Source organism: Prionailurus viverrinus, chromosome A1 (genome assembly GCF_022837055.1).
Source record: "Prionailurus viverrinus isolate Anna chromosome A1, UM_Priviv_1.0, whole genome shotgun sequence".
Taxonomy (NCBI): Eukaryota; Metazoa; Chordata; class Mammalia; order Carnivora; family Felidae; genus Prionailurus; species Prionailurus viverrinus.
The window spans coordinates 22,234,946-22,260,292 of NC_062561.1; the positions used below are offsets into that span (position 1 = coordinate 22,234,946).

General features: G+C 45.3%; 2 protein-coding genes across 6 annotated transcripts in view; both read right to left on the reverse strand.

Moving 5' to 3' along the window:
- Positions 1 to 9,683: 9,683 nt before the first annotated feature.
- MLNR (motilin receptor) lies at positions 9,684 to 11,706 on the reverse strand. Its single transcript, XM_047855369.1, has 2 exons — positions 10,812 to 11,706; positions 9,684 to 10,072 (listed from the first exon to the last, which is right to left on the reverse strand). The coding sequence occupies exons 1-2, from the start codon at positions 11,704 to 11,706 to the stop codon at positions 9,684 to 9,686; spliced, it is 1,284 nt and encodes a 427-aa protein (XP_047711325.1).
- Positions 11,707 to 18,134: 6,428 nt separating this feature from the next.
- The window catches only part of FNDC3A (fibronectin type III domain containing 3A), a 146,628-nt gene continuing 139,415 nt past the window's right edge, over positions 18,135 to 25,347 (reverse strand). For 4 of the 5 annotated variants that reach the window (XM_047854623.1, XM_047854636.1, XM_047854628.1 and 1 more), the window contains one exon: positions 18,135 to 20,659. In XM_047854623.1, the coding sequence (XP_047710579.1) occupies positions 20,345 to 20,659 (315 nt within the window). In that variant the 3' untranslated portion in view covers positions 18,135 to 20,344. The remainder of the gene's footprint in view (positions 20,660 to 25,347) is intronic. The other variant, XM_047854651.1, reaches the window with a different exon arrangement.

Genomic DNA, 25,347 nt, shown 5'->3' on the forward strand with positions numbered 1-25,347 from the left:
TTTCATGTTTAGTGGCCAAATTTGTGGCTTCCTCAAGTGAAAAATCATAATAAAATTCACTATTTTCCATCACTTCATTTGTGAATGTGACACTGTAGTCAAGCTGCTGGCTGCCGTGAAGATGCCAGGCATTTGTTGCTGGATTTTTTCCCTCAAGGGCTCTTGTTAAGATAGGACATTTTTAAGAATGACAAATGAAACCAATGAAATAGGAATCTGTTAATATACTACAGATGCTTGACCTGCCATCAAACTATTCCATCTAGCATGTGCCATTCTTTATACCGTCTCTATATAAAACAAAGGCTTGCAAGAGCTCCATTTAAATTTCAAAAGCATCACATCTGCCCACCTATTGAGGAAGGCCCATTTCCTTCTGTTATTGTAACTTTCTTCACTTCTCTGAAAAAAGGCAGACACTATATCGTCAAATCCTAAAAGCAGTTGCAGTGACCCTTAGAAAAGAGAACAGTCTTCCCCAGCTGTTCTCAATGCAACAGACGCCCCACAGTAAGCCCTGACTTTCCAAGAAGAGTGGAATGTGTTGGTACCCTGGGAATATTCTCTAAAAGTCTGGTGCACAAGACTTTAATTTTACCAACTCACTGGACACAACGCGCACCTGACCACATCACTACTCCATAATCAGGCCTCACCTTGTGTGTATGGAGGACACCACACCTTTTGGACAGAGGGAAAGACTGATTCTAACAAGCAAAAGGTAGTAGGATATGAACTGAGGACAATAAGGCTAGTTCACGCTGACTAAAGATTACCACATGCCTGACAGTGTGCAAACGAAGCACACTACATTCTATTATTATATATTATATATACATTGTAATAATTATATAATTAAACATTCTATTATAATACTGCAATGCACCAAGTTTTTAAGAAACCAGTCTCTGTCCTCGCCCCAAATGTAAAGTAGCCTCCAGACACACAAAGATACTGCTGTCAAGCCTCAGGCAATGTGCTAGGCACTTTACATATATTTAAATACTACTTCATTATCCTCTATGGTCTCAGTTATCACACAAAGTTACATTTCTTCAGAATGAGAATCTCCCTTATTGTGAATTCATTGGTCACTTGACTGTTTTACTTCATTCAATCCCTTTTGCAGAAAGGGAAAATAAATAAAGCCTTACAAAATTGTCTGTGTCTGTACATACACCCAGGAACAGGTTATATATACATTAAACTTCTTCAGTTCAACACATTTTTATTACCATGTTCCAGGAGGTTCTGAATCATATGCTTATTTCCTCAGTTTTGTGGTTTTTAAAAACCATCAGTGTGGGTTGCAAATACTCAGCAAATAGCTGGTACATGCTCTCCCACTGCGGCAAAACAGGCTGGCTTGTGGGCACCCTGTGTGTATTGTTCAGCAACCGTTTCCTCTATAACTTACCATTTTCTGGCTCTTGCCCCGACATTCTGTTGAAAGACTTTCCAGGTTCCTTCCTTTTGCCATGACTGTGGCCTTTCCATTGCCCTTATTCTAGGGTTACCAGATTTAACAAATAAAAATACAGTGTCCAGTTAAATTTGAATTTCAGATAACGAATGATATTTTTAGTGTAAGTATATCATACTTATTAAACTTATACCAAAAAAAAAAAATCATTGTTCATCCAAAATGCAAATTGATGCGGAGTCCTGCATCGAATCCAACAACCCTACTTCCTTCTCTGTCATCTGTGGTGTGTGACCATCTGGCCTCTGAGCCTCCTTGAAACTCCCTTCTTTTGGGTTGTATCACATTTGTTGCTTTACCTTGTTCTGCTCCTTCTGCCTGGTTCAGTGACTCTTGTAGTCTGTGTTGGGATCATAAGCATGTATCCGTAGGCCTCTCCTTTTATCTCTATAAGCTTTCTCTTTGGTGAGGTCTTTGATTCCTATCACTTAGATCAATGGATCTCAGAGTGTGATGCCAGACTAGGGACAGCACTGGCACCTGGAAACTGGACGGAAATGCATATTCTCAGCCTCCAACCCAGATCTACAGAATCAGGTCTGGGGTGGGGCCCAGCCATCTGTATTTTAAGAAGGCTTTCAGTTGTTTTTATTTTTTTTTAATTTTTTAACTTTTTATTTTATTTTTTGAGAGACAGAGACAGAGTGCGGGCAGGGGAGGGGCAGAGAGAGAGGGAGACACAGAATTCAAAGCAGGCTTCAGGTTCTGAGCTATCAGCACAGAGCCCAATGCAGGGCTCGAACCCATGAACGCAAAATCATGACCTGAGCTGAAGTTGAACGCTCAACTGACTGAGCCAGTCAGGCGCCCCCAGTTGTTTCTGACGCAAGCTAAGTTTTGAGAACCACTGGTATAAGTGATCACTTGTAGCCTCTGGACTCCCAAATCTTTACTATTAGCCTCGATTCCACACCTAAACTTCCACCTAGCATTTCAAATTGTAGTGTTCTGTGGAATGTTAATAAATGAAAGAAAAGGAAAAAAAATAAGTTGTATGGTCAAATGGGGTTTATGTGGTATTTCAGCATACCTTAAAGTTGTTTGACTATGGGGATCTATTACCAGGAGGTTGTGGAAAACACAACAGAGGGATGGCTTCATTGGAAACAGAGTAATCAAAATGGAATTCATTGTCGCCCCCGCTGAATCACCTCTACAACTCATTTCTTTCAAATAGCACCACATTCTCCTAGTTAAGTAGGCTTAAAATATTGGATTTATGACTCATCTGCTATCATACCCAATCAGCCTCTGACTGTTAAGACTCAGTCATGGTAGTACTGAAAGGTAATAGACCTGGGTGACTTTTGAGGGTCGAGGAAGCTGCTGTTGCGGCTTATCAGAGTCAAGGCTCAGAAGGCACCTCTTCACTGAGACGTGGGGACCAGCCCATCCACCCCAAAGGCAATTCTGGCTAATCTCAGTAACTAGCAGCAAGCTGTCCGGGGCAGCGGGTACACAGCTCCAGGGCTCCCCACAGAGCCACAGTGACATGAGGTCAAGCACTTAGGGATAGAACCCAAGAACCCAAGAGGGCCATGAAGAGCTGAGCAGGCCCGTCCTGGAGGAACTGAGCAAGAAGACAAGGTATTGAAGTAAAAGAAAATCAGAACATGCTTTGAAGAGCTGAAGACGCGGTAGATGACCCGGTTACTGAAATGAGCAGTCGTGGAGAATCTGAGGCCCATCGTGGCCTGCAAGTAAAAGGATCCCAGCATGGGGTGGCTGGGCCACACCCACACAGAGAGGTTCAGGGGACTGAAGGGCTGAGGAACCAGGGAATCACGACTGGACCACTGCCATGAGTTTCGGCCATAACATAAATGACTTTCATATGAATCCATCTCCCAAACCCACCTTTGGTATCTTTATTTACTCTCTTTGTATCTCTTCTTTTATCCAGGGGTAAATATAGGGAAAGGGAGGCAAAGGGCAGGCAAGGGGAGCGGGGTAGGCGAGAGCGGAAGAGATTGCTGTAAGGGAGATCCTACTGAAAGTGCACAGCCTTGTCTGCACGTTGGAATCATTAGAATCGCCTGGAGAGCTTTAAGAGCTACATCTGGGTCCAACCCCCAGAGAGCTTGGTGCCACTTTCTTGTCTCTGGATTAATGCTCCTCAAATTTTAAAGTGCGTTGGAATCACCTGTGGATCTTGTTAAACTGCAGATTCTGATTTAGCAGGTTTGGAGTAGGGCCTGAAAATCTGTATTTTAGCAAGATCTCAAGTGATGCTAATACCACCGGTCTGTGGATCACATCTTCTGCAGCAAAATCCACAGCAGAGGTTCTCAGAGGGTGGTCCCCAGACCACCAGAATCAATCAGTATCACCTGGGAACTTGAGAGAAATGCAAATTCTCAGGCCCCCACCCCAGACCCACTGAATCAGAAACTCTGGGGGTGGAGCCCAGCCACCTGTGCTTGAAGACCCCCCTCTGGTGATTCTGATGCAGGCTGAAGTTTGAGAACCACTCTCATAGAGAATTTGCACAGGGAATAAAAAGCCAGAGGGAAGGGAGCTGATATTTGCTCTAAGGACAAAGTAATGAATTATCATGCAGGTAAGACAGAAACAAAGATCAGGTTTTGTTCTATTTACATTACAGTTAGGAACAGGCATAACCATTACGATAAAATTAAGACATCATAACTTTGAAAACTGCGTGTATGTATTCACTTTTATTTATTTTTTTCTTTTTCTTTTTTTTTAAAGATTTTTTTTTTTCAACGTTTATTTATTTTTGGGACAGAGAGAGACAGAGCATGAATGGGGGAGGGGCAGAGAGAGAGGGAGACACAGAATCAGAAACAGGCTCCAGGCTCTGAGCCATCAGCCCAGAGCCCGACGCGGGGCTCGAACTCAGCAACAGCGAGATCGCGACCTGGCTGAAGTAGGACGCTTAACCGACTGCGCCACCCAGGCGCCCCTGTATTCACTTTTAAAAAAAGCTTTTTAAGGGGCGCCTGGATGGCTCAGTCGATTGGGTGTCCAACTTCAGCTCAGGTCACGATCTCACGGTCTGTGAGTTTGAGCCCCACGTCGGGCTCTGTGTCGGGCTCTGTGCCAACAGCTCAGAGCCTAGAGCCTGTTTCAGATTCTGTGTCTCCCTCTCTGATCCTCCCCCGTTCATGCTCTGTCTCAAATAAATAAATAAAGGTTAAAAAAAATTAAAACAACAAAGTTTTTAAAAATCCCCATATCATCACAAGTAGTAGAAATTATCTGGGACATTTTCGAGACTAGCACACTCACTACAAAGATGAGAGGGAAGGAGATATCAAACTGTGGTCTTTTCTGCTGAGGGCTGCTTGGCCCCCCCAGGGTGTAGCTGATACAGATGCAGGAAGACAAAGCAGGAAGGCTTGGCCCTGGCGATTAGGAATGGGGAAGGGGATGCCAGCTGCTCTGCGGCCACAACATTGCTGGAGCCTTTGGCCAAAGGAAGTGCTGAACCCGGTAATGTTACTGCTCCGGTGTCACACTTACCCTACAAGTGCGCTTTGCCTGGGTTACAGTAAATAACTGGCCTCAACCGGGCTCCCAGGCTCAGGTCTGCCAGTCGGTTTGGCAGGCTCCAGCTCCTGGGTACTTCAGTGCCCTTACCTCACCCTCTCGTCTTCCTCAGGGGCCCTTCCTTGACTCCCTTCAGCTCTGCTCCTCACTTGTGCCCTTTTGCTGCTGTTTTGTGTCTTCTGTGTGGTAGCTCAGATCAGATGTCCCAGTCATCTATCCACCCAACCTGCGTCTTTGCCCCTCCACTGGGGTGAGGTTCTCTGACTCCTCCCTTGCCTCCCCCAAGTTGAGTTCAACACACGTTGTCCACCTCCAAGAGATGCCGAGGGGAATAAAACATGGTTTGTCCTTAGGGAACCGGTGTTACAAACTCTGGGAACCAGTCACCGGCAAGGTAACATGCTAAGTGCCAGGAAAGACAGTCACCAAACATTGCAAAATTGCCTGTGTACACTCAGCTCTCCTGGTCTGACTGCCACTTTTTAGCCCTTAGTTGCACAGGCATCCATTCTTCTTCTTTTTTTTGTAATGCTTATTTATTTTTAAGAGAGAGAGGGAGCGAGCCCGAGGAGCGGCAGAGAGAGAGAGAGGGGTATAGAGGACCTCAAGCAGGCTCTGCACTGTCAGCACAGAGCCTGATGTGGGGCTTGAACTCATGAACCATGAGATCACGACCTGAGCCGAAGTTGGATACTTAACCGACTGAGCCACCCAGCACCCCATGTCCATTATTCTGTAAAAAGTATGGGTTGTTTTCCTGAGGAGGCAACAAGTAGCGTCTGCCTCTGTCACTTCCTTATAGTTTACACAGAGCAAGGGACGTGCTGAGCGCCAGGCCACAAAGCATGCCTGTGGAGTACATGCTTGCTTAATGACAAATGCTCCTGTGCTCCCAGGAGAAGACGGGGATTTTTGGAGGCTGCTCAGAGCTCATCCCCATGTATGTAATATTTAAGAGTTCAGAATCTTTAGAAGGTTGGCTCACAATGAAAAATCGCCTCAAGTCTATGTTTAAGGAAAGTCTTTATTTATTTATTTAGAGAGAGACAGCAAGCACAGGGGAGGGGCAGAGAGAGAGAGGGAGGCAGAGAACCCCAAACAGGCTCCATGCTGTCAGGACCCTCATGTGGGGCTTGATCCCATGACCCTAGGATCATGACCTGGGCTGAAATCAAGAGATGGATGCCTAACTGACTAAGCCACTCAAGTGCCCCTAAGAAAAGTCTTTTTAAAGCTCCACTTATAATACTTGACCTGCACAACCATCCACACTTGTATCCGAAAAGCTTCCGCATACTGGCAAATGTTACTATTATACGTGTAGAAACTGTCAGGAGGGACCGTGTTCAAACATCTAACATGCTGCTCCCATGTCCCCTTGAAGACTTATACAAGGGACTCTAGGTTCCCAGGAGGTGCTGTGCAATAGCTTCTTTGAACATTTCTTCAGAAGTGGGAAATGTCTCATACAGAAAAGGAAGGAATGGGGCACCTGGGTGGTTCACGGTTTGTGGGTTCAGGCCCTGCATCAGGCTCTGGGCCAACAGTATGGAGCCTGCTTGGGATTCTCTCTCTCTCTCTCTCTCTCTCTCAAAATAAATGAATACACTTTAAAAAATTTTTTAAAAAAGGGAGGAATGTCTCTGTGGGTAACACTAATGTGATACTCTGCAGCCCCATCTGATGTAAGGGATTTTGTTACCCTGTGAGCTAAACCTGGGTTAGTCTTGATGACACATGTACACATTTCAAACAAAAAATGCCATTAAAAGGGTGATTGATTTGGACGCCATCATTACATGGATTTCTCTTTCTAGTGTGTTCTGTCATACGCTAAATCCAGGCTGTTATATACACTTAGCATCTTAGTAAATATTTCCTGAATGAATGAATGAAACACAAACCCTTCCCCAAGGCTGATGCCTCACCTAACAAAAGCACTGTGGCTTGCAGACAGCAGAGCGGGTTCGAGAGAAACTGGCAGGGACACCAGCACGTGTAGGGTGCCAGGAGTGGCCCTGGGGAACAGCCTCCAGGGAGGGTCCAGGAGTGAAAACCACACTCTGCAATGATCCCTGACCCAGCCACCCTGGGTCTTTCTAGGACTCCCCTCTCTTGTTACAGTCAATTGTCAATACACAAGGACACTCTTTGCTGGGATAGAGAACAATTTTAGATCTTAGAACAACTTTTCATATTTTTTTTACCACAACCCACAGTAAAAACACATTTTATTTTCTGAGCCAGGAATGACACCAGCCACTATATGATTGAAACAAGTTTCACAAGATGATAATTACCCTTACTACAAGTGATGGCCTGATTCCTCTATTCTCTTCTTGCCCCACTACTTCCTACAAAAAAAAAAAAAAAAAAAGAAAGAAAAGAAAAGAAAGTGACACAGTCCAGTGATTTCACAGTCTAGTGATGGGTGAGACCAGCATTTCAAAAACAAGCAAACTGGGGCGCCTGGGTGGCGAAGTCGGTTAAGCGTCCGACTTCAGCCAGGTCACGATCTCGCGGTCCGGGAGTTCGAGCCCCGCGTCGGGCTCTGGGCTGATGGCTCAGAGCCTGGAGCCTGTTTCTGATTCTGTGTGTCCCTCTCTCTCTGCCCCTCCCCCGTTCATGCTCTGTCTCTCTCTGTCCCAAAAATAAATAAATGTTGAAAAAAAAAAAATAAAAAAAAAAAAACAAAAAAAAACAAAAAAAAACAAGCAAACAGTGGTCCGCAGGAGAGATGGGCCTCAGACATTCCATCCCAGGGTCCACGGACAAAAGAAGGGGGATCCTCCTCGCTGCCATGCCTGGGAACACACTTGGGTCACAGGAAAGTGTGATGTAAATCCCTCATCTCTCTAATCTGATGAAAAAAGCTCAAAGGAGAGGCCTTTGCTTCCGTATCTGTAACATTTTACACTTAAAATATCAGTAAGGTTCTTAACCATGATCTTCCATAGGGAAGAGGCCTGGTCTGACTGCCCGAAAGAGACACTCACATGCACGGAAAGACTGTGTGGCAGGACCGGCACGTCCCTACTTAGTGCTCCCAAGCAGAGGCAGTGGCATAAGGCTGGCACCTCCACTGTGAGAGCCCTGCTGTCTCAACAGTGTGGCTCAGGCCACCAGATTTCATAAGAGTTCCTGAGGAGGGGGGATGGGGAGTTGGCTCTGTGGTAAGTCCAGGAAATGCTGGGTGAAACAACAATCTGGGGCTTCTGGTGTGATATGTGCTGTGGTGACTCTCAAGGAGGGGGCAGCTATGTGGTGCTTTCCCACCATATTTGACCACAGGGTCCTTTTTGAAAATAATCACCAAAAACTGCAGAATACAGTTTAGGGCCTGCTGCCCCCAGTGGCCACTATGTGCTTCTGCCGCTAGCTCAGAGAAACAGTGTAGAAGAGACACTTCTCTGCTGTACCAATTGAGGGCAGGGCCAGGGTGTTAGCATCCTTTATGGGGACTTGAAGGCACCCCTGTGTTTAGTTAATTACATGGAAACGTGACAGAACTTTGTCAGTACGTTGAGCAGAGTCTCTCTGGTTTTCCCCTTTACCGTTTGTAGTTTACAACTCAGCACTCTGCGCCCTGCCCACCTCCAGGGGGCGCCATTCATATAGACTGTGGTGTGAACAAGGCCCCCTGGAGCTGGGTGAGGCCGCAACCGCAGCCCTCTGAAGACAGTTCTGTGTTTTAAACTAAAACACAAAACAGTTACAGAGCTGTTGGTCAGAATGCCCAAGACATTCTCCTTCACCCTTGACGGCATCCGTGGACCCTTGTGTTTTTTCACTAAGAGCAGTTTCTCAGGGTGGGAGTGGGTAAGAATCTTAAAGATTGGAGTTTGGACTCAGACTCACCAGTTCCTGTCTGGGAAATGTAAGATTCAGTTCTATCACCAGTAAAACAGGAATGATGACAACTCTTATCCCACCAAGCTGAGGCAAATCAGATCTTCATAAATGTCATTAGTAGTCACTCTGTCAAGAAGCCAAGTCCTGCTGCAGCTCCCTGCTCTCAGGCTTCCGTGCCCAGGTTTGTTACCTCACGGCAATGGTGCCCGGCAAGCCCCATGGGCAGTGTTGGGGACAAGTGGGTTGCAACACAGTGCATATGAACAGCAGTTCTGAAAGACAGTGTTGTTCCTAAACTCTATGATTTGTTCTGAGCCAGGAGTGAGGCGGCTGCACATTGGCTTTTACCCAGAATTTCTTTCACTTACTTCTAAACAATTTTGCTACCTTATATAGACATTAAGTAATTTCTTGAATAAAAACTCTTATTATCCTGGGTTCCTTGTATAGGCACCATTACGTGTATATCCAAAACATAAAAACAAAATACACCCCTGATCTCAGAGGTGACAATTTTCATGGCAGCATCTCTCTTATTACCCAGAAAATGAGCAATCCTATTTCCAAAGTCTAGGAGAATGAAGACTTAGAAAACCTCCCAGAGCACGTTTTGTGATGTGGGATTTCGTGAGTCTGAAATGAACATCCTTGAGGGGGGAAAATGGAAGGTGGTTCAATTGCATACCGTGGTTTTAAAAACGAACATCATGCTGACATGTTGTTGACATGATGTTGACATGTTGACCAATTTGCAGAATGTTGAGGACTCTTCCCAACTCTTCCTGAGGGCATCAGTACCGCCCCCCAACCCCCGCCCCCTTCAGTCCTGATTTCCCTACAGACCTGTCTTCCCTGAAGTCTCAGCATTGTGGGACAAGGTGACTTGCTTGGCGGTACTGGTTGACGACGTCTGTACATTGGCGCTGGTCTCTGTGTAGCCAGCAGCGTCTCCTTCCATGTCCCCCTCGGTGTCCCTGCTTCGGCAGAAACTTCTCTGTCTGGACTGTGTAGCCAGCAGCAGTTTCCAGGCCGCTGCTCTGTACTTCTTTGAAATGAGGTTGTAGAGGATCGGGTTGATGGATGCACTCAGATAGAAAAGTTGCAAAGCAACAATGTTAAAGTACTGAGAGAAGTTCATCATCCGGGAATCTTCCGTATTTATGTAAATGATCCTGCCAACGTGGAAAGGCAACCAGCACACTATAAATGCCAGAACCACCACCACTGCAAAACAAGACACGGGCACCAGAATTAGCTAAAGCATCCGAAAACAAACGAGGGTCCCCTAAGATTCCATCTCAAGTAATAAGTAACAGCAAAACAAATTAGACACAACTTGTACCTAGCCAAATCCCTACCCCGGAAAAACTACCAGGCTGCAGACAGCATCGATATTTGCTTTAAAACTGCATATATGTGTTATCAAGGCTGGACATAAACCAGAAGGAGAAATTTCTACTAACAAGCTGTTCTGGCAGGCTTCCTTCCACAAACCTACTTCAGAGACATGTTCTCTGTACTCCTTTGGAAAGAATTCTGCAACAGGTCTGCACAATCTTTGGTTTTTTGATATGGGTATGGTTCACTTTAGCCTTCAGGATAACTGAACGTTAAGTTAAAAAAAATTAGCTTCATGTGATCTGCCTCGTCTTCTCAAGGGTACTGTGAATAATCCACATCTGCCGCATCTAACAGAGGCCGGCGGTTGGTTTACCCATCCTGATCAGCGCAGCTCACTGATCCAGCGGCTTTGGAAAATCATTTCGGCTTAGCTGACCCAGGCATCCCACCCTCGGGGGCATCCTGGGGTTACCCAGAGCTCTTGGAGGACTGGAGACGGTTTTCTCTGGAGACGGGAATGACACAAGGAATTGTAACTACAAGAGGAGCTGGGACACCAGGGGAAGGGGACGCAGCCCGGACCGTGGGTTGGTGTGTTTGGAACAGACGTGGCGCCACTTACGCAGGACGCGGACCGTCTGCCGGTGGCCCTTCTCGCGCCCGGAAGCGGCCGGGCCTCGTAGCGGCCCCCGGCTCCTCCACAGCTCCCGGCCGATGAGCCCGTAGAGGACGCTGAGGCACAGAAAGGGCAGGAAGAAGTAGGCGGTGGTGACCCAAAGCATGACGCGAAGCGCGCCTAGCTGAGCCGGGCTGGGCCGGCACTCGCGGCTGAACAGAGCCGCGGCCGCCGCGGCCTCGAGCCCCGACGGGGGGGACAGCGGTGGCGCTCGCGAGGACCCGAGGTGCGACGGTGGCGGCGAGGTGCGGGGCGAGGGCGTGAGCGGGGCGCTGCCGTTTAGGTCCGGGCCCGCGTCGAGGCCGGGGTCCTGCTCGACGCCCACCAGGAAGAAGAAGGGCCCGGCGGAGAGCAGCGCCACCGCCCAGAGCGCGGCGATGAGGGCGCGGACGCGGCGCCGGGTGACGAGGACGCGGGCACGGAGCGGGCGGCAGATGGCGAGGTAGCGCTCGACGCTGAGCGCCGTCATGTGCAGCAGCGTGGCGTAGGTGCAGCCCTCGCCCAGGTAGAGCGAGAGGCGGCAGAGCAGCTGCCCGAACACCCAGGGCCGCGAGCGCCAGAGGCGGTACAGGTCGAAGGGGAGCCCGAGCAGGATGAGCAGGTCGGATACGGCCATGCTGCCCAGGTACAGGTTGGTGGTGGTCCGCATGTCCCGGTAGCGCCCGATCAGCAGCACCGTCACCACGTTGCCGCTCACTCCGACGGCGAACAGGCCCAGGCACACGGCGGTCACAGGCACCAGCGCCTCCAGGGGGAAGGGCGAGCAGAGGCGCTCGTCGCACGGCAGCAGCGCGCCGTCCGCGCCGTCCGCGCCGGCGCTGCTGTTCCAGGGGCTGCCCATGGACGCGCCGCGCCGGCAGGGCGCACGGACGCGCTCGGCGCCCTTCTGCGCCGCCGCACCTCCGGCTGCCCCGGGGGCTCGCCGCAGGGCCCCGCTAGCGAGGCGCTTCCTCGGGCAGCCCGCACGCAGCGGCTCACCGGCCCCTGCCCGCGCTGCCCGAGCTCTGCGGCCTCGCGCGCGGGGCCGCGACTTTGCAGGGTCCGCTTTGAGGCCCTCCCTAGCGGGCGGCGCGCAGTCTCCGCCCCCGGCGACCGCCCGCCCTACTCCCGCCCCCCGCCCCCCGCCCGCGCCTTCTCTGCCCGACGCGTGCCAGGGAGCTTCCCTCCCCACCGACTGGAACACGGGAGGCGGCCACGGCGCACGAGTCCTGTCCCATCCGGGGAAGCGGTTGCGGAACCCCGGTGAGGTGGGTTACTGACCCCAGCGGAACGCGGGCGCTTTGGTCACTGGAGTACAGAGGGGGACCTTCTTAGGGCCCTCGGCTGGTGGCTGTGTTCAGGCGGTTAGGAAAGGCTGCCTCAATACTAAGTAACAGGAGAGGAGTTTAGAACAGAATCTAGAGTCCCTCCTGGGTTCTAGTTGTGCGTCTACAACCGAATGATCTTGGGCCAGTCCCAGCCTCGCTCAGCCCAGGTCTCCTATTCTGTAAGTGTTCGAGTAGGGATGGAGGGAGTTGACCAGATCACTTCACCCATCCCTTAAAACCCTGAAATCGGTGGGCGTGACCATGTCTACTGGTTTCAAAGAACAAGGGTTAAGTATTACATGTATATTTGAATGCTTAAATGCGTTGTGTTGTTCCTATGTACAAAATATTTTATAAACCAAAAAGCAGAGTATTTGCCAACACTAGGAAGAATTAAAATTCTGGGGAAGAGACTACAGCTGATGCACAAGTCGGTGCGTGGTGGTATTAATGACAATAGTGATGCACATTGAGTGTTTAGGATGTGTTTGGCCCCTTGCTTTCTATTTAACCCTCATGTCTGTGGGAGCTCATTTTATCCCTGAGCAAAGTGGGACTCACTGAGATCACACAGGTAGCAAGAGGCAGGATGGGGATTTGGACTGTGGTCAGCCTGATTCCAGAGCCTGCGGGCCTGATGTGCCACCAAATCAGCTCTACCCCTGTCCAGCTCCACCCCCTTGGGTCTTTGGAACCCTTTAGTCCCCAAAGCATCATAGATTGCTCTGGACCTTTTCTGCTGAGTTCTGCATCTCTGTGTGGATGGATACATGGCTAGCAGTTTTCCCACCCATCCTTCTGTGGTTTAAAATTTTCAGTTTCTTCTCCCAAGGTTTACTTCTCCTTTCTGGAACTTGGAACTTCACTTCAACTGGCACTTGGCTTTGCCCTAGGGACACGTTTCCCCTGCTGGCTTAGAGGAGGGGAACCTGTCACCTTGTGCATCACTGCTGTTCCCAGCTGCCCTGACACCTGTCTCTATATCTAACTTTCTCTGACTCTGCCTTTTCCAGCCCCCTCCCCCATCGCTCACCCTCATTCTTGAAGATTTTGGTGCCTGACCCTCACTCTCAAGCACTCCTCCTGATAAAAATCACACCACACACAGGAGTCTTGCAATGCGTCTGTCACTCCCTACTATGGATGAGCTGGTCTTCTAGTGCATTCCAGGCAGTGGCTCCTGTGGACATCCCTCACACCCGAGCATCACCAGGACCTCCTCCATCTCAGTGTCAGTCATCTGCTTTCTGAACTCCACCCCTGGCTTTCTAGCTTTCTAGCTTTCTCCCTTTCTCCGATACCTCAACTCTTGCAATCCTCCAGCCCCACCGGGACCTCCAGTAGGTTGCCCCTCCTACCCTTTCCTTGTCCCCCACTTGCCTCAAGTCCTCACTTCCCTCCTTGACCCAATTTAGACTCCACGAGCAATCCTAATCACTCCCGGGCTTACACCCTCAACTCCTGTGCTCTCTTCCCTGTTGTCGTGCACCTCTCCATGACAAGAACACAACCACAGTCCTGGTTAAATTGAATCCTCTGCCTACTCCATGCCCACCCCCAAAGAGCCGTTGAGTTGTTTCACTTGAAATTCACCACCCCTGACGGGGCTCTTCATGTTTCCTTGGCCATCCTCATTTCTCTTGACACAGCAGGGACATGGCGGGGCACATGAAAGCGTGACTTTGTGGGCTGCACACATTCCTATCATGCTGTGACTGTTGCTGTAGCCATTTTCTCTTGGTCCTTGTTTCTCAAGAGAGACAGGCTCACCATGGTGATGATTATCAAGGGCGGTGGTGGAGAGGGAGCAAGTCCCTGTGAAGGGTGACTAGGAAGAAGGTATAGGACTTGGGGAAAACCCTCCTGGAGATTCCAGTACCCCTTTCTCAGCCCCAGTCGACAGTCCCTGGTCAAGAATGACCATTCTGGCTCCCATGATGCAGCAGCTCCCTCTGGGCCCAGTTAGACTCCCCTTGCCATGCTCTGTCTGCCATGCTGTGGTTGGTGGCATCTTCTGCATCCATCAGCCACAGGAGCACACCTAGCTGTCTCAATGATGCCACATCCGGACTTAGAGAGCTAAGCAGCCCCTACTTGAAGTGTCGTACTACCCTCAAAGCTAAGGAGGTGGTGACACATAAGCCACGTGTTTCTGTCTGTGGCCCACGTAATAGCAAAAACCTCAACATGTTAAGGGGAAACTATAAACATTGTTTATGATGCAGCTGCTTTGAATTGCAACATCTGGGAAAACCTACAAGCACTACCTCTGAGTACTCTTCTCCTGCCTTCCCTTCTTCCAGTTTTTTCAAAACACCAGCTGCCCTTCACGGCTCAGTTGGGCCCAGTCAGAATGCCCCACAGTGGCCATGTCCTACAATAAGGAATACTCACCTAAAGTAACAAGGAAACATTTCTGGGCACCCTCATCCCTATATTCATCTTCTAGGGGGACGGAGTTGTTATCGCTGGCTGTTTTTACCTCTTGGGGGGCTGAAGAGGCATAACTTTCTGTCTTAGGAATTAGGAATATGAATGTTCTTACTCTGTTTCCAGGGAATGGAATAGAGATAGAAGGAAGTCTATCTTTGGGGAAGATATTCTGTGCAGGGGGCAGTGTGAGGGCTTTCCTCAGGGAACCTTGCTGAGAGATGGAGGGAACCTTGCTGAGAGATGGAGAGAGAAACTAGGGTCAGAGCTCACCACTCGGGGGGTAGAGACCACCACCTAGAGGGTGAACCGGGGCAAGTTACTTAATATCTCTGAGCCTCCGACTCCTCATCTGTAAATAGGGGTGCCAGTACTGGGACCACTTCATTGAGTTGTTCCAGCAAGAGAATATAAAGCCTTAGCCCAGTGTCTGGCATGTCGCAATCTCTCTATAACCATTAGTTATTATTAATCACAGTAATAACGAAAGAGGATTCCCTTGGATCCAGATGAGCCCCTATCTTCTTCTTTCTTTGGTCAAATCGCATGCTTTCTGACGCCACACCTGTGCCCCTGCTCTTAGTTCTCCTTCCATCACTTTCTGTTGAAAGCCTAATCCATTTGCCTTTCCAGGGCAAAATGTTGCTATTTCTAGGTCAGGTTTCCCAAGCCCTTCAGTGGGATGTGTGTGTTGTCTCTGATGCCCTCAGAACTCGTTAGCTCCCTGAGACCCCGACACATCGGGTTGAGGCATAGTGAGCAAGCAGACTGTTGCCTCACGGGAGACCTGTCCCCCTGCTACAGCCTCTTGTGCCAGCGCAGGTTGCTGGGGGTGGGCCCACTATAAAGGGGCAGGTGGGGTGCGTGGTCAGTGCAGGACACGTTATGCTGCCTGAATTAACAGCCTCCAAAGACCAGTGCCCTGACATCTCACACATTTGTTTCTTGCTCTCCAAGAGCCTGTCTCGAGTGTGGGGGACAGTCTAGAGGTGTTACCTCTATTTGGTGGCTCACTGTTCTAGGCTGCTTCAGTCATATGGCCTCTCCATATGATGCTCCCATCGTCTCTAAGGCAGGGGAAGAGAGAAAATGAAATGCTTCTGCCTGAAAGTGACTGTGCCAGCTGTAAGCTGCAGTGTCCGGGCTCCAAATCCACCCTCCTGGGGTCCTGTAAACTATTCATCTCCTTGGCCCACCTGCTCCCTGTTAGGCTTGTCAGCAGAGGGGCCGGAGGGCAGGGGAAGAAGACACTTGCTCCTTCCTGTTCCAGTTTCTTTCAGTGTCATTGCACAATGGCTCTGTGTCCTGCCAGCAGCACTGGCTTCAGTCTCCAGCTCCTTTGGACACAAGCAGAAGCCCCGCCAGCAGCAGTCAGGCAGCCGCTCCTCCTCAGAGGTCTGGCTCCCACTTCCTGGGGGCTCCTCCTCTAACCTCGTAGGTTCTGATACCTTCAACATCTTCCCTTTGCCTCCAGCCTAAAGAGTGGCAGCTTTTCCCAGCAGTTATTACCTCTGTGTCACCTGTTTGCTTTTACAGTCCTCTAACACTTGTTACACGGATGCCCAATGTTAAATGATCCTTATTAAATACCTAGTGCAGCATCTGTTCTCCTGACTGAACCCTGATGAATACAGAGGTGAATGTCTTTTCTGCTGTTTCATTGGCCAGAAGTCACCTGGCCTCTTCCAACCTCAGCGGTATGGGGGTTGGGGTGGGGGCGTGCCCTGAAGGAGGAGAACCAATATTTGGCCAAGGATTTTGTTTTGGCATTCAAACTATGTGGTCCAGTAACTATTACCATATAACAAAATTTCTGGCCACTCAGTGGCTTTAGACAACCATTTTATCGTGCTAATTCTGTGGGTCAGGAATTCAGGGATGGCTTGTCTTTGTTCCATGATGTCTGAGACCTCAGCTGCAAAGATCCAAAAGCTGGGAGTGGCTTGACAGCTAGGGGCTGGCATCTCCTGAAGTCTCATTCAGTCACCTGTCTGGTGCCTGGACGCAGAAGACTTGAAGAGTGGGACCCCTGACTGGAGTGCTTGCATTATTCTGCACTTTGCTTTTTAATTGTATTTTTCTCTCCTTTAAGAGTGTCAGGGAGAGAATGATCCATGAGTAGATAAAGGGATACTCTTGAGGGTATGTACATTATCTTAAAAAGTGTACATGAAAACAGAATATTTGAAAAGCTCTTAAAAATATGAGGCATTCTCATCACCTATACTGATGGTAGATGGTTAGGTTACAGAATGACTGGTTTTAGGTTTTGGAGAATCATTTCTTCTGTAATCTGTCTGATTAAGCCACCACACACAGATCTTCCTACAGAGAATGTTTATGGTGAGGACCATCATGTGACCCATGGAGTTCGAACATGATGTATAAAATTCCTTTTCCAAACCACAGGAAAAAAAAAAAGACATGCAACACTGTTAATCAGTATCAGTCTTCTCAAGGCTGGATTCATACTTAGTTGCCTTTGTGAAGTGATGTCCCTATATTCAAAATCACTCTTCCCCAGCCTAACATTTTAAACTTGTGGTACCTGCAAAGATGAGAAAAAAAAGGGAGGCAAACCAAGACAGACTCTCAACTAGAGAACTGATGGTTACCAGAGTTAGACAGATGGTACGGATTAAGGAGTGCACATGTGAGCACCAAGTGATGTATGGAAGTGTTGAATCCTGTGTTGTCTACCTGAAACTATTACACTGCATGTTAACTAATTGAAATTAATTTTTAAAAAAATATTGGAGACAGAGTGCGAGTGGGGGAGGGGCAAAGAGAGAGGGAGACACAGAATCCAAAGCAGGCTCCAGGCTCTGAGCTGTCAGCACAGAGCCCGATGTGGGGCTCGAACCCATGAACCATGAGATCATGACCTGAGCCAAAGTCAGATCTCAATCGACTGAGCCACCCAGGCAACCCTGAAATTTAAATAAAAGCTTAAAAAAAAGGTTCATCCCCATTTGAGATTTGTGGATGGAAATTTTAACAGGGGATAAGTAAGAGGGTACACAGAATTTTCAGGCACGTGCAAGAATTCTCAGGCATGAGTTGAGCTTTCTGGCATGGTATTGTAGGTGGGCATGTTGAACTCCCTGGTGGAGGAAGACCTGGGGGCACATAACAGTGCCAGTATGAGGAAGGTGCTAGGCCCCTGGACGTGGGAGAAAGAAGGTACTAGGAAATAGACAAAGAATGCAGGAAAGGCATGGAAAGGTCAGAGATTTCCTTTCCAATGAGAACTTTACCTCAGAGCCATCTTTACTTATATATGTAAAGGAAGCAAGATATCTAGAGATTTGCACAAAATCAAGTCACTAGGATAAAGCTTCTAATTGTATTCTTTAATCTACTGGATGTTACCTTCTTGAATATGGGGGTTTTCTCATGCTGAAGAGTTGAATACTGCTAAAAACAAAACAAAAAATCTGTTGTAAGACCATTGCAAGAAGGGAGATCTTAACATTTCTTTCTCTGAAAGCAGCGGCAAGTAATGAGTGTTTATGAATACAATAAACATATCTCAAAAAAGAATGATACAACTTTTATTTTCCATGGATTTTAAAGACACTTTTGCTACATAGTTATGTATTTTTATGAGATTATATTTTTTCATTTGTATGAAGTTCAACCTTATACAATTTTAAGGTGATATGTTTGGTAGTGTATCTATAATCTTTAAAAAGTTTAGAGTTTTTGGAATGTACAGTATATGAGGTAAAATCAAGATTACATTAAAAATTGTTTTCTCCTCTGCACTGATTTTGCAGCGAGGCTCAAATGGCAAGTACACTATTAAATGACATTTACTATCAAAAATAGGAGTTCATTTGAGTTACTATGAAAAACATAAGCCACTGTAACTGCCACAGTGGCATATTTTACCATTTTAGACATTCAACTATATAGAAATCTCTGGGCTATTACACTCAAACTCATTTGTACTGCCAAATGTGGCACTTTTAAGAAGTTTCTAGAAAATAATCGCAATCACTGTTGTTTTGGGGGAAAGTTAGCCTATACATGAGATTAAATTTAAATAAAATGTAAACATACAGTATATTATAGTGACAGATCATTCTTAACACTTGGAAAGGCCAAGTTTATCCATTTCTTTTTTGAACAAAGGTTAATGTTTTTTCTACAGCACAGATCATTTGACATAAAACAATTACAATACATGCCCATTTCTAATATAAGAGAAATTCTTCAGAGATCTTCAAAGCACAAAACATAGGTCCTGTTTTCAAAGACTGACAGAAGTGCTTAGTAATCACTAAAATGCTACCCTCAGCAACTAAAAATTAGTGATTCACTATCCTAAAATTCAAATAATAAATTAAAAAGGCTAGTTACAAGTGTTTTACAGATAACAGATGTGATAAAACAAGAATTTTAGATAGTTTCATTACAAACTATTATTACTGGCAGTCATTGACATCTATGCAAGATGTACAACGTGATACTTGACAAAATTCAATCTGATCATCCAATAACTCACAAATGCAAGCTCACAAAACATTAATGAATTATGCAATTGCAAAGTGCTCTAATGCAACATTAACCACATGCAATCAACAATTTGGAACAGTATCCAGACAGACATTACATTAAACATTAGTTTTTCAAGAAAGAAAGCAGCTTGAAGTTTACTGGTGCAAATTAATTTTGTCTTCAGATTTGGTGCCCCAAACAAAAAGGTTAGGTTTGATTATGAATTCTGATGGTGATGGCAGTAGTTATGGGAGAAGCAGCAAAACTTATGGGAGTTCTTCAAAATTAGCCTGTACCAGATACATGGAGTGAGTGAGTGTGTGTGTGTGTGTGTATTTTTACACTTGGTATGTATAGTTTATATATATGCCGTATATGTACGTGCATATGTCCTTATACACACACATATAGTTCAAAGGCTCACAAAAACCAAATTAAGTAGGTTTGAAATTTCAGAGTTGAGTATGATTACTTTTTAAAAAGTATCTATAAGCCCTCTGTTCTCTTCCATGTTCTCAAGACTTGAAGAGGTGCTTTTTAAGTAAACATTAAAATATTTTTAGGCCAAGTAAACTGTCTGTGCTTTCTTTAAGTGACTTATCTGTGAATTCATGAATATATACTTGTAATGAAGAACTCCACATTTATCAAACAAGAAGTTTCTTTTTTTCATGCATATTCTTTCATCCAGTTTTTGTCTGCTAAGCCCCTCCAGTTATTCATCATAATCCCACTTACCAAATAATTAAGACAAATGAGGAGGTAGAAATATAGCACTAGATTGCTTTCACAGCATCAGACTTTAACATTTTTTTTTATAGCATGTTAGTGTAAATTTTCATCATTTTGAATTTTTCACTAGGTAATATCTTTAAAACAAACAGATCAGGTTGTCACTGTTACACTCATGCTGACTGGTCAATATACCAATTATATATTGTTGCCTCTTAGAAAATATGTTTTACAAGAAGGCATGTAAAAAAAAAAAAAGAAAAAAGAAAAAAAAGGAAAGAAAAAAGTCCCAACCAAAAAACCAAAAATTGCTATTTCTGTGGCTTGCATTCTAATAAGGTGCCAGCCTCTACCTAATGATATAAGCATTGAAAATGGCAAAAAATGATGTATTATAGTCTCAATGCCAGTGCTAAATGCCACTGTCTTTGTAAAAGCAATACAGAAATAATTTTAGTACATGACAAAATAAAATGTAATACAGTATTAAAAAATAAAGTTATATTTTCACTTGATTACAAAGTACTGAATGATAAAGGCAATCAAAATGGAAAAGAAAGCAAACAGCACGAGGATGACTGCGGCACATTGCTCATCACTCAGCGCCCGCCGGGTCCTCGTGCTCTCCACAGTGTCTCTGTCGGTGCTGGCTGGTGGGTCAGTCCTCTGAGAGGTGAAGAGCACTGTTGTGCTGTAGGGACCTACTAGGTCCTGATGCCCCACAGGGTCTTGGCACTGGCGAATGGCACACACACGGAAACGATATTCACAGTTCAGCTGAAGGCTTGAATACCGGAATGAAGAGTCGGGACCTTTGTAAATCTGTTAATAAGATGGTAAAGAAGGATTATGTGTGAAGGCTAGGCAGAAAACCCATTTTACAACTGGCTAGTTTTAGAAGTATTTTTTTTTTTTTATAATTTTTTTTTTTCAACGTTTATTTATTTTTGGGACAGAGAGAGACAGAGCATGAACGGGGGAGGGGCAGAGAGAGAGGGAGACACAGGATCGGAAACAGGCTCCAGGCTCTGAGCCATCAGCCCAGAGCCTGACGCGGGGCTCGAACTCCCGGACCGGGAGATCGTGACCTGGCTGAAGTCGGACGCTTAACCGACTGTGCCACCCAGGCGCCCCTAGAAGTATTTCTGACATGAAAGCTAGTGAAATGCCACTCCTTTAAACTTTTTAATGACATTTAAAAAATACCTAACTTTACATTAAAGAGCTTATCCACCGTTTAAGGGCAAGAGAAACTGGAAAAGTGAGGATGTGACATCCATCCTCACAGAACTTACAGACCAGTTAAGGAGAGATTTGCCTCCAAAGTAGCTACAGAACAAGCTAATTCAGCCCACAGGCATTCCCCTAGTTTCTTCAACTGTAAGAAGTCAAACTTTTGTGAAACCATTCCATGAAAGGAGAAACCATGCTCCTTCATTAGATCTTTGCAAAAGTGGTTTCTGTCAATTTCAAACATTTGCTGAAACGATGAATGAATGAGTAAGGGGAACTTTCTATAGGTATCTATGGCAAATTATTTCATAAACTTTAAGAAATCACTTACAAACACAGAATTGGATGTTAAAACTCAACTCCTCTGACCACCCCTTAGAAAGGAAAGAACAAGAATAGAATGCCATGGATTTTCAAGAGTGTGCTAATGATTCAGAGTGTTATCTACTGGAATTGATCACCCCTGGGTCCAAGCACTGTTTTGCTACTTCACACTCTATGTGATCTTAGACCAGTTACCTTAGTACAGTAAGCATATTATCATCTTGTATGGTAATTATAAGAATGAAACAAGTATTTGTGAAAGCACTTAGCACAGTGCCCAGCACATAGCACATGTTCAATATATGGAAACTATCGGGGGTCCCTGGGTGGCTCAGTTGGTTAAGCATCTGACTTCAGCTCAGCTCAGGTCAGAAAAGGATCTCACAGCTCGTGAGTTGGAGCCCTGTGTCAGGCATTCTTTCTGCCCCTCCCCTGCTTGCATTCTGTCTCTCTCAAAAATAAATACGCATTAAAAAAAAAAAGAACTATATGGAAGCTATCATTTCTACTAATGAGTTCCTTCCCTCATTCTATCAATGAGAAAACCAAGGCTCATTAGTGACTGCCCAACTGAGTTTTTCCAGCTAGTTGGTGGGCTGTAAGTTGGATCAACCCAAACCTGAGGTAGCATTCTTTCAAGCAATTTTACCTGCCTCATTTGTATCTATGTTGTAAATCTAATTTTTACGTATTGATTTGCTTCCAAAGGAGCAAGGTAAGAGCTTTGTCTCATCTTGTGTCTTTGGAATCCAGCACGTAATAGGTAAAGGACGCTAGATTAGTGAATTATTGACCATGTATACGTCAAAATGTATCAGTGGATGCTGCGAATATATAAAGGAGCTTTTACTGAAGGAAGTAAGACTTAGATGATGACGCAAAGAAAATGATAAATATACATTAGTTCTGAGGATGCAGATGAGCAATACAAGGGGTGTAAATGTAGTAATGTTCACGTCTGGACTGTGGTAAAAGGAGTAACGTCAGTAAATCAGAAGACAGTATTAGAAAGCAGTGTCAAAAAGTACACATACGATGAGCCCAAAATAGTAAAAATAAAAAATATGTATTTGTCATATGTATATAATGGGTGGCATTTATTTGTCTTTAAAATTTTCTTTACTTTCCATTTGTCTCCAAATGGGCGTGGTAATATAGTTACAGGAAAAAATTCAACAAATGGTATGAGGGTGATAGGTGAAGAGATTTGACAGACAGGAAGGAATATGTTCAGAACACTAGTTGGAAACTGTGGCATTTATCTATCTGTCTGTCTATCTATCTATCTATCTATCTATCTATCTATCTATCTATGTGATATTTAAACAGTGTTTGAGGACTCTTAATCATGAAGCTGAATGAGGGATTGAAGGAGCTGGGCAGGATAGGGGCTCTTGTATGGAAAACACAGGGATATGAGGTGTTAGTATAGTTTTTATGGATCACTTTTAGAAATGATTTTTATTTGAATAAGTTGGCAGGCAAAAAAAAAAAAATTCTTTCAAGGGTTCAAAAAAGCTTGGGACCAAAACTATGTTAGTATTTTTGACAATGATGAAGTGAAGAGTTTGGACAGGAGAGATTGGGAGGAAAGATAATGAGGTCAAGTTTTCAATTTTGTGTTTCAGATGTTAGAAGGATATCTAAACAAAGAGCCATCTTTTTTTTTTTTTTTAACGTTTTTATTTATTTTTGGGACAGAGAGAGACAGAGCATGAACGGGGGAGGGGCAGAGAGAGAGGGAGACACAGAATCGGAAACAGGCTCCAGGCTCCGAGCCATCAGCCCAGAGCCTGACGCGGGGCTCGAACTCACGGACCGCGAGATCGTGACCTGGCTGAAGTTCGGACGCTTAACCGACTGCGCCACCCAGGCGCCCCAACAAAGAGCCATCTTATAGGTGACTGCAGATACAGGACTGAAGAAAACAGATAAACTTGCTAAAGCTAATTTATAAAAATGTTCACATATCTAAGTGAAGCTATTCAAAACAAGACTGAAGCTTGAGATAAGGAGGGTTAGTTAGGTCTGAGACTGAGAAATAAAAATTATGATGAAAAACACCATTTCCAGTCCCCCAGTTCCTACTGACAAGGGAAGATTGTTGTGATCTTAGTAAACAGAAAAGGGCAAGTAAAACTCAAAAATTCGTAATTTTTGGCCTGTAGCTATTACTCACAGATGACTTATAATTACATATAGTTAAAATAAAACAAAAAAAGAGTTCTTTATATTTGCTATCAATAAACTATCTATTTTATAGGATAAGTATGGCAAATATTAATGCAGATTTACAGTTAAAATGGCAGGTAAGAGATTATGGTTTTCACTTTGCATTCTAATCGAGAAATGCATACTAAATTTAAGCTTATGATGTTTGTGCATGTTTAGCTGGCTAAGAACTTATGCCAATTGCAACAGAATTTTACAGGAAAATTTTTATTTTTAAAAAAAAAATTTTTTTTTTCAACGTTTTTTATTTCTTTTTGGGACAGAGAGAGACAGAGCATGAATGGGGGAGGGGCAGAGAGAGAGGGAGACACAGAATCGGAAACAGGCTCCGGGCTCTGAGCCATCAGCCCAGAGCCCGACACGGGGCTCGAACCCATGGACCGTGAGATGGTGACCTGGCTGAAGTCGGACGCTTAACCGACTGCGCCACCCAGGCGCCCCTACAGGAAAATTTTTAAAGAATGTTTAGATTTTCATAAATTTGTATTTGTCCTTATTTTAGCTTTGTGAATATGTCACAGCATGAAGAAAATAACAATTGTAGAACAGGGGCCAATAAAAATGAAACCAGTTTCTCTCCATATCTACATTCTAAAAGCCTATTTGGTTGGCTAGATGAATTCACCAAGTACTCATACAAAAATATAAAATAGTCCTTTGTTATTTTTTTAATTTTTTAATGTTTATTTTTGAGACAGGAGAGACAGAGCATAGCAGGGGAGGGGCAGAGAGAGAGGGAGACACAGAATCTGAAGCAGGCTCCAGGCTCTGAGCTGTTAGTACAGACCCTGACGCGCGGCTCGAACTCACAAGCTGTGAGATCATGACCTGGGCCAAAGTCGGACACTCAACCAACTAAGCCACCCAGGTACCCCAGTCCTTTGTTATCTTTTAAGGATGAGTGAACATTTTTACTATCAAAGATAACCACTTCTGAAGTTATCATTATAAAGGAACAATCTGTTTAACTATTTCAACTTTTTGTGGATGTTACACATCCACAATCTGATTTTATCCTGAGTAATATGCACAGTATATATTATTTATAGCAGTTAGTATTAGACAATGATTTTAATAATACATTGTTTTTAGGCCGAGTACAGGCTTGTTTAAACCTTTCCTTATGGTTATTACACATTTGATTACATTTAAAAGTGATTATTCCTTATGACACATAGTAAGGCATATGTTGCCATGTAATTTGTTACATATTGTCATGTCACCCTCTGCAATCTGTGAATATACTATTGCAGATACTTATTTCGTAGTGATCAATACATAAAGAGAACAGTAAAAACCCCTTAAAACTAATGAATGTAGACAGCCACATAGCTCTTATCTGTATCCTTCCCCTCTCTTATTGCTGAGGGAGTTATAAGTGAACTTGGAGATTCCAGAGCAGTTTATTGTGCTTAAGTACCACTTAGAACTTAAACAAACAAACAAACAACAACAAAAAAGGAAAACAATCACGGTCCCAGCTCTTATGACATTCAGGTTCATGAGGTCTGTATGCCACTCTGAGGAGCAGTTTTTGGGAATGTAAGTTCAGAAGTTAAAGAATAAAAGAAGTTGTACAGAATCCAACAGGCCACTGTCACAGCATCCATTCTCCCAACACTACCAACATTTTTGATGGGGTATCAAACTCTCCCTTATCCAATCCATGTATTGGGAGAAGCTGGCCTCATTAACTCCAGAGCAGGCCTCTGGTTGGCTTA

What these genes read in the sequence shown, in the direction of transcription:
- MLNR (XM_047855369.1), bottom strand. Translation starts at nt 11,706, where the DNA reads ATGGGCAGCCCCTGGAACAGCAGCGCCGGCGCGGACGGCGCGGACGGC. An exon ending in GCAGACGGTCCGCGTCCTGC is followed by an intron (nt 10,073 to 10,811) that starts GTAAGTGGCGCC and finishes CTTGTTTTGCAG; the next exon opens with TGGTGGTGGTTCTGGCATTT.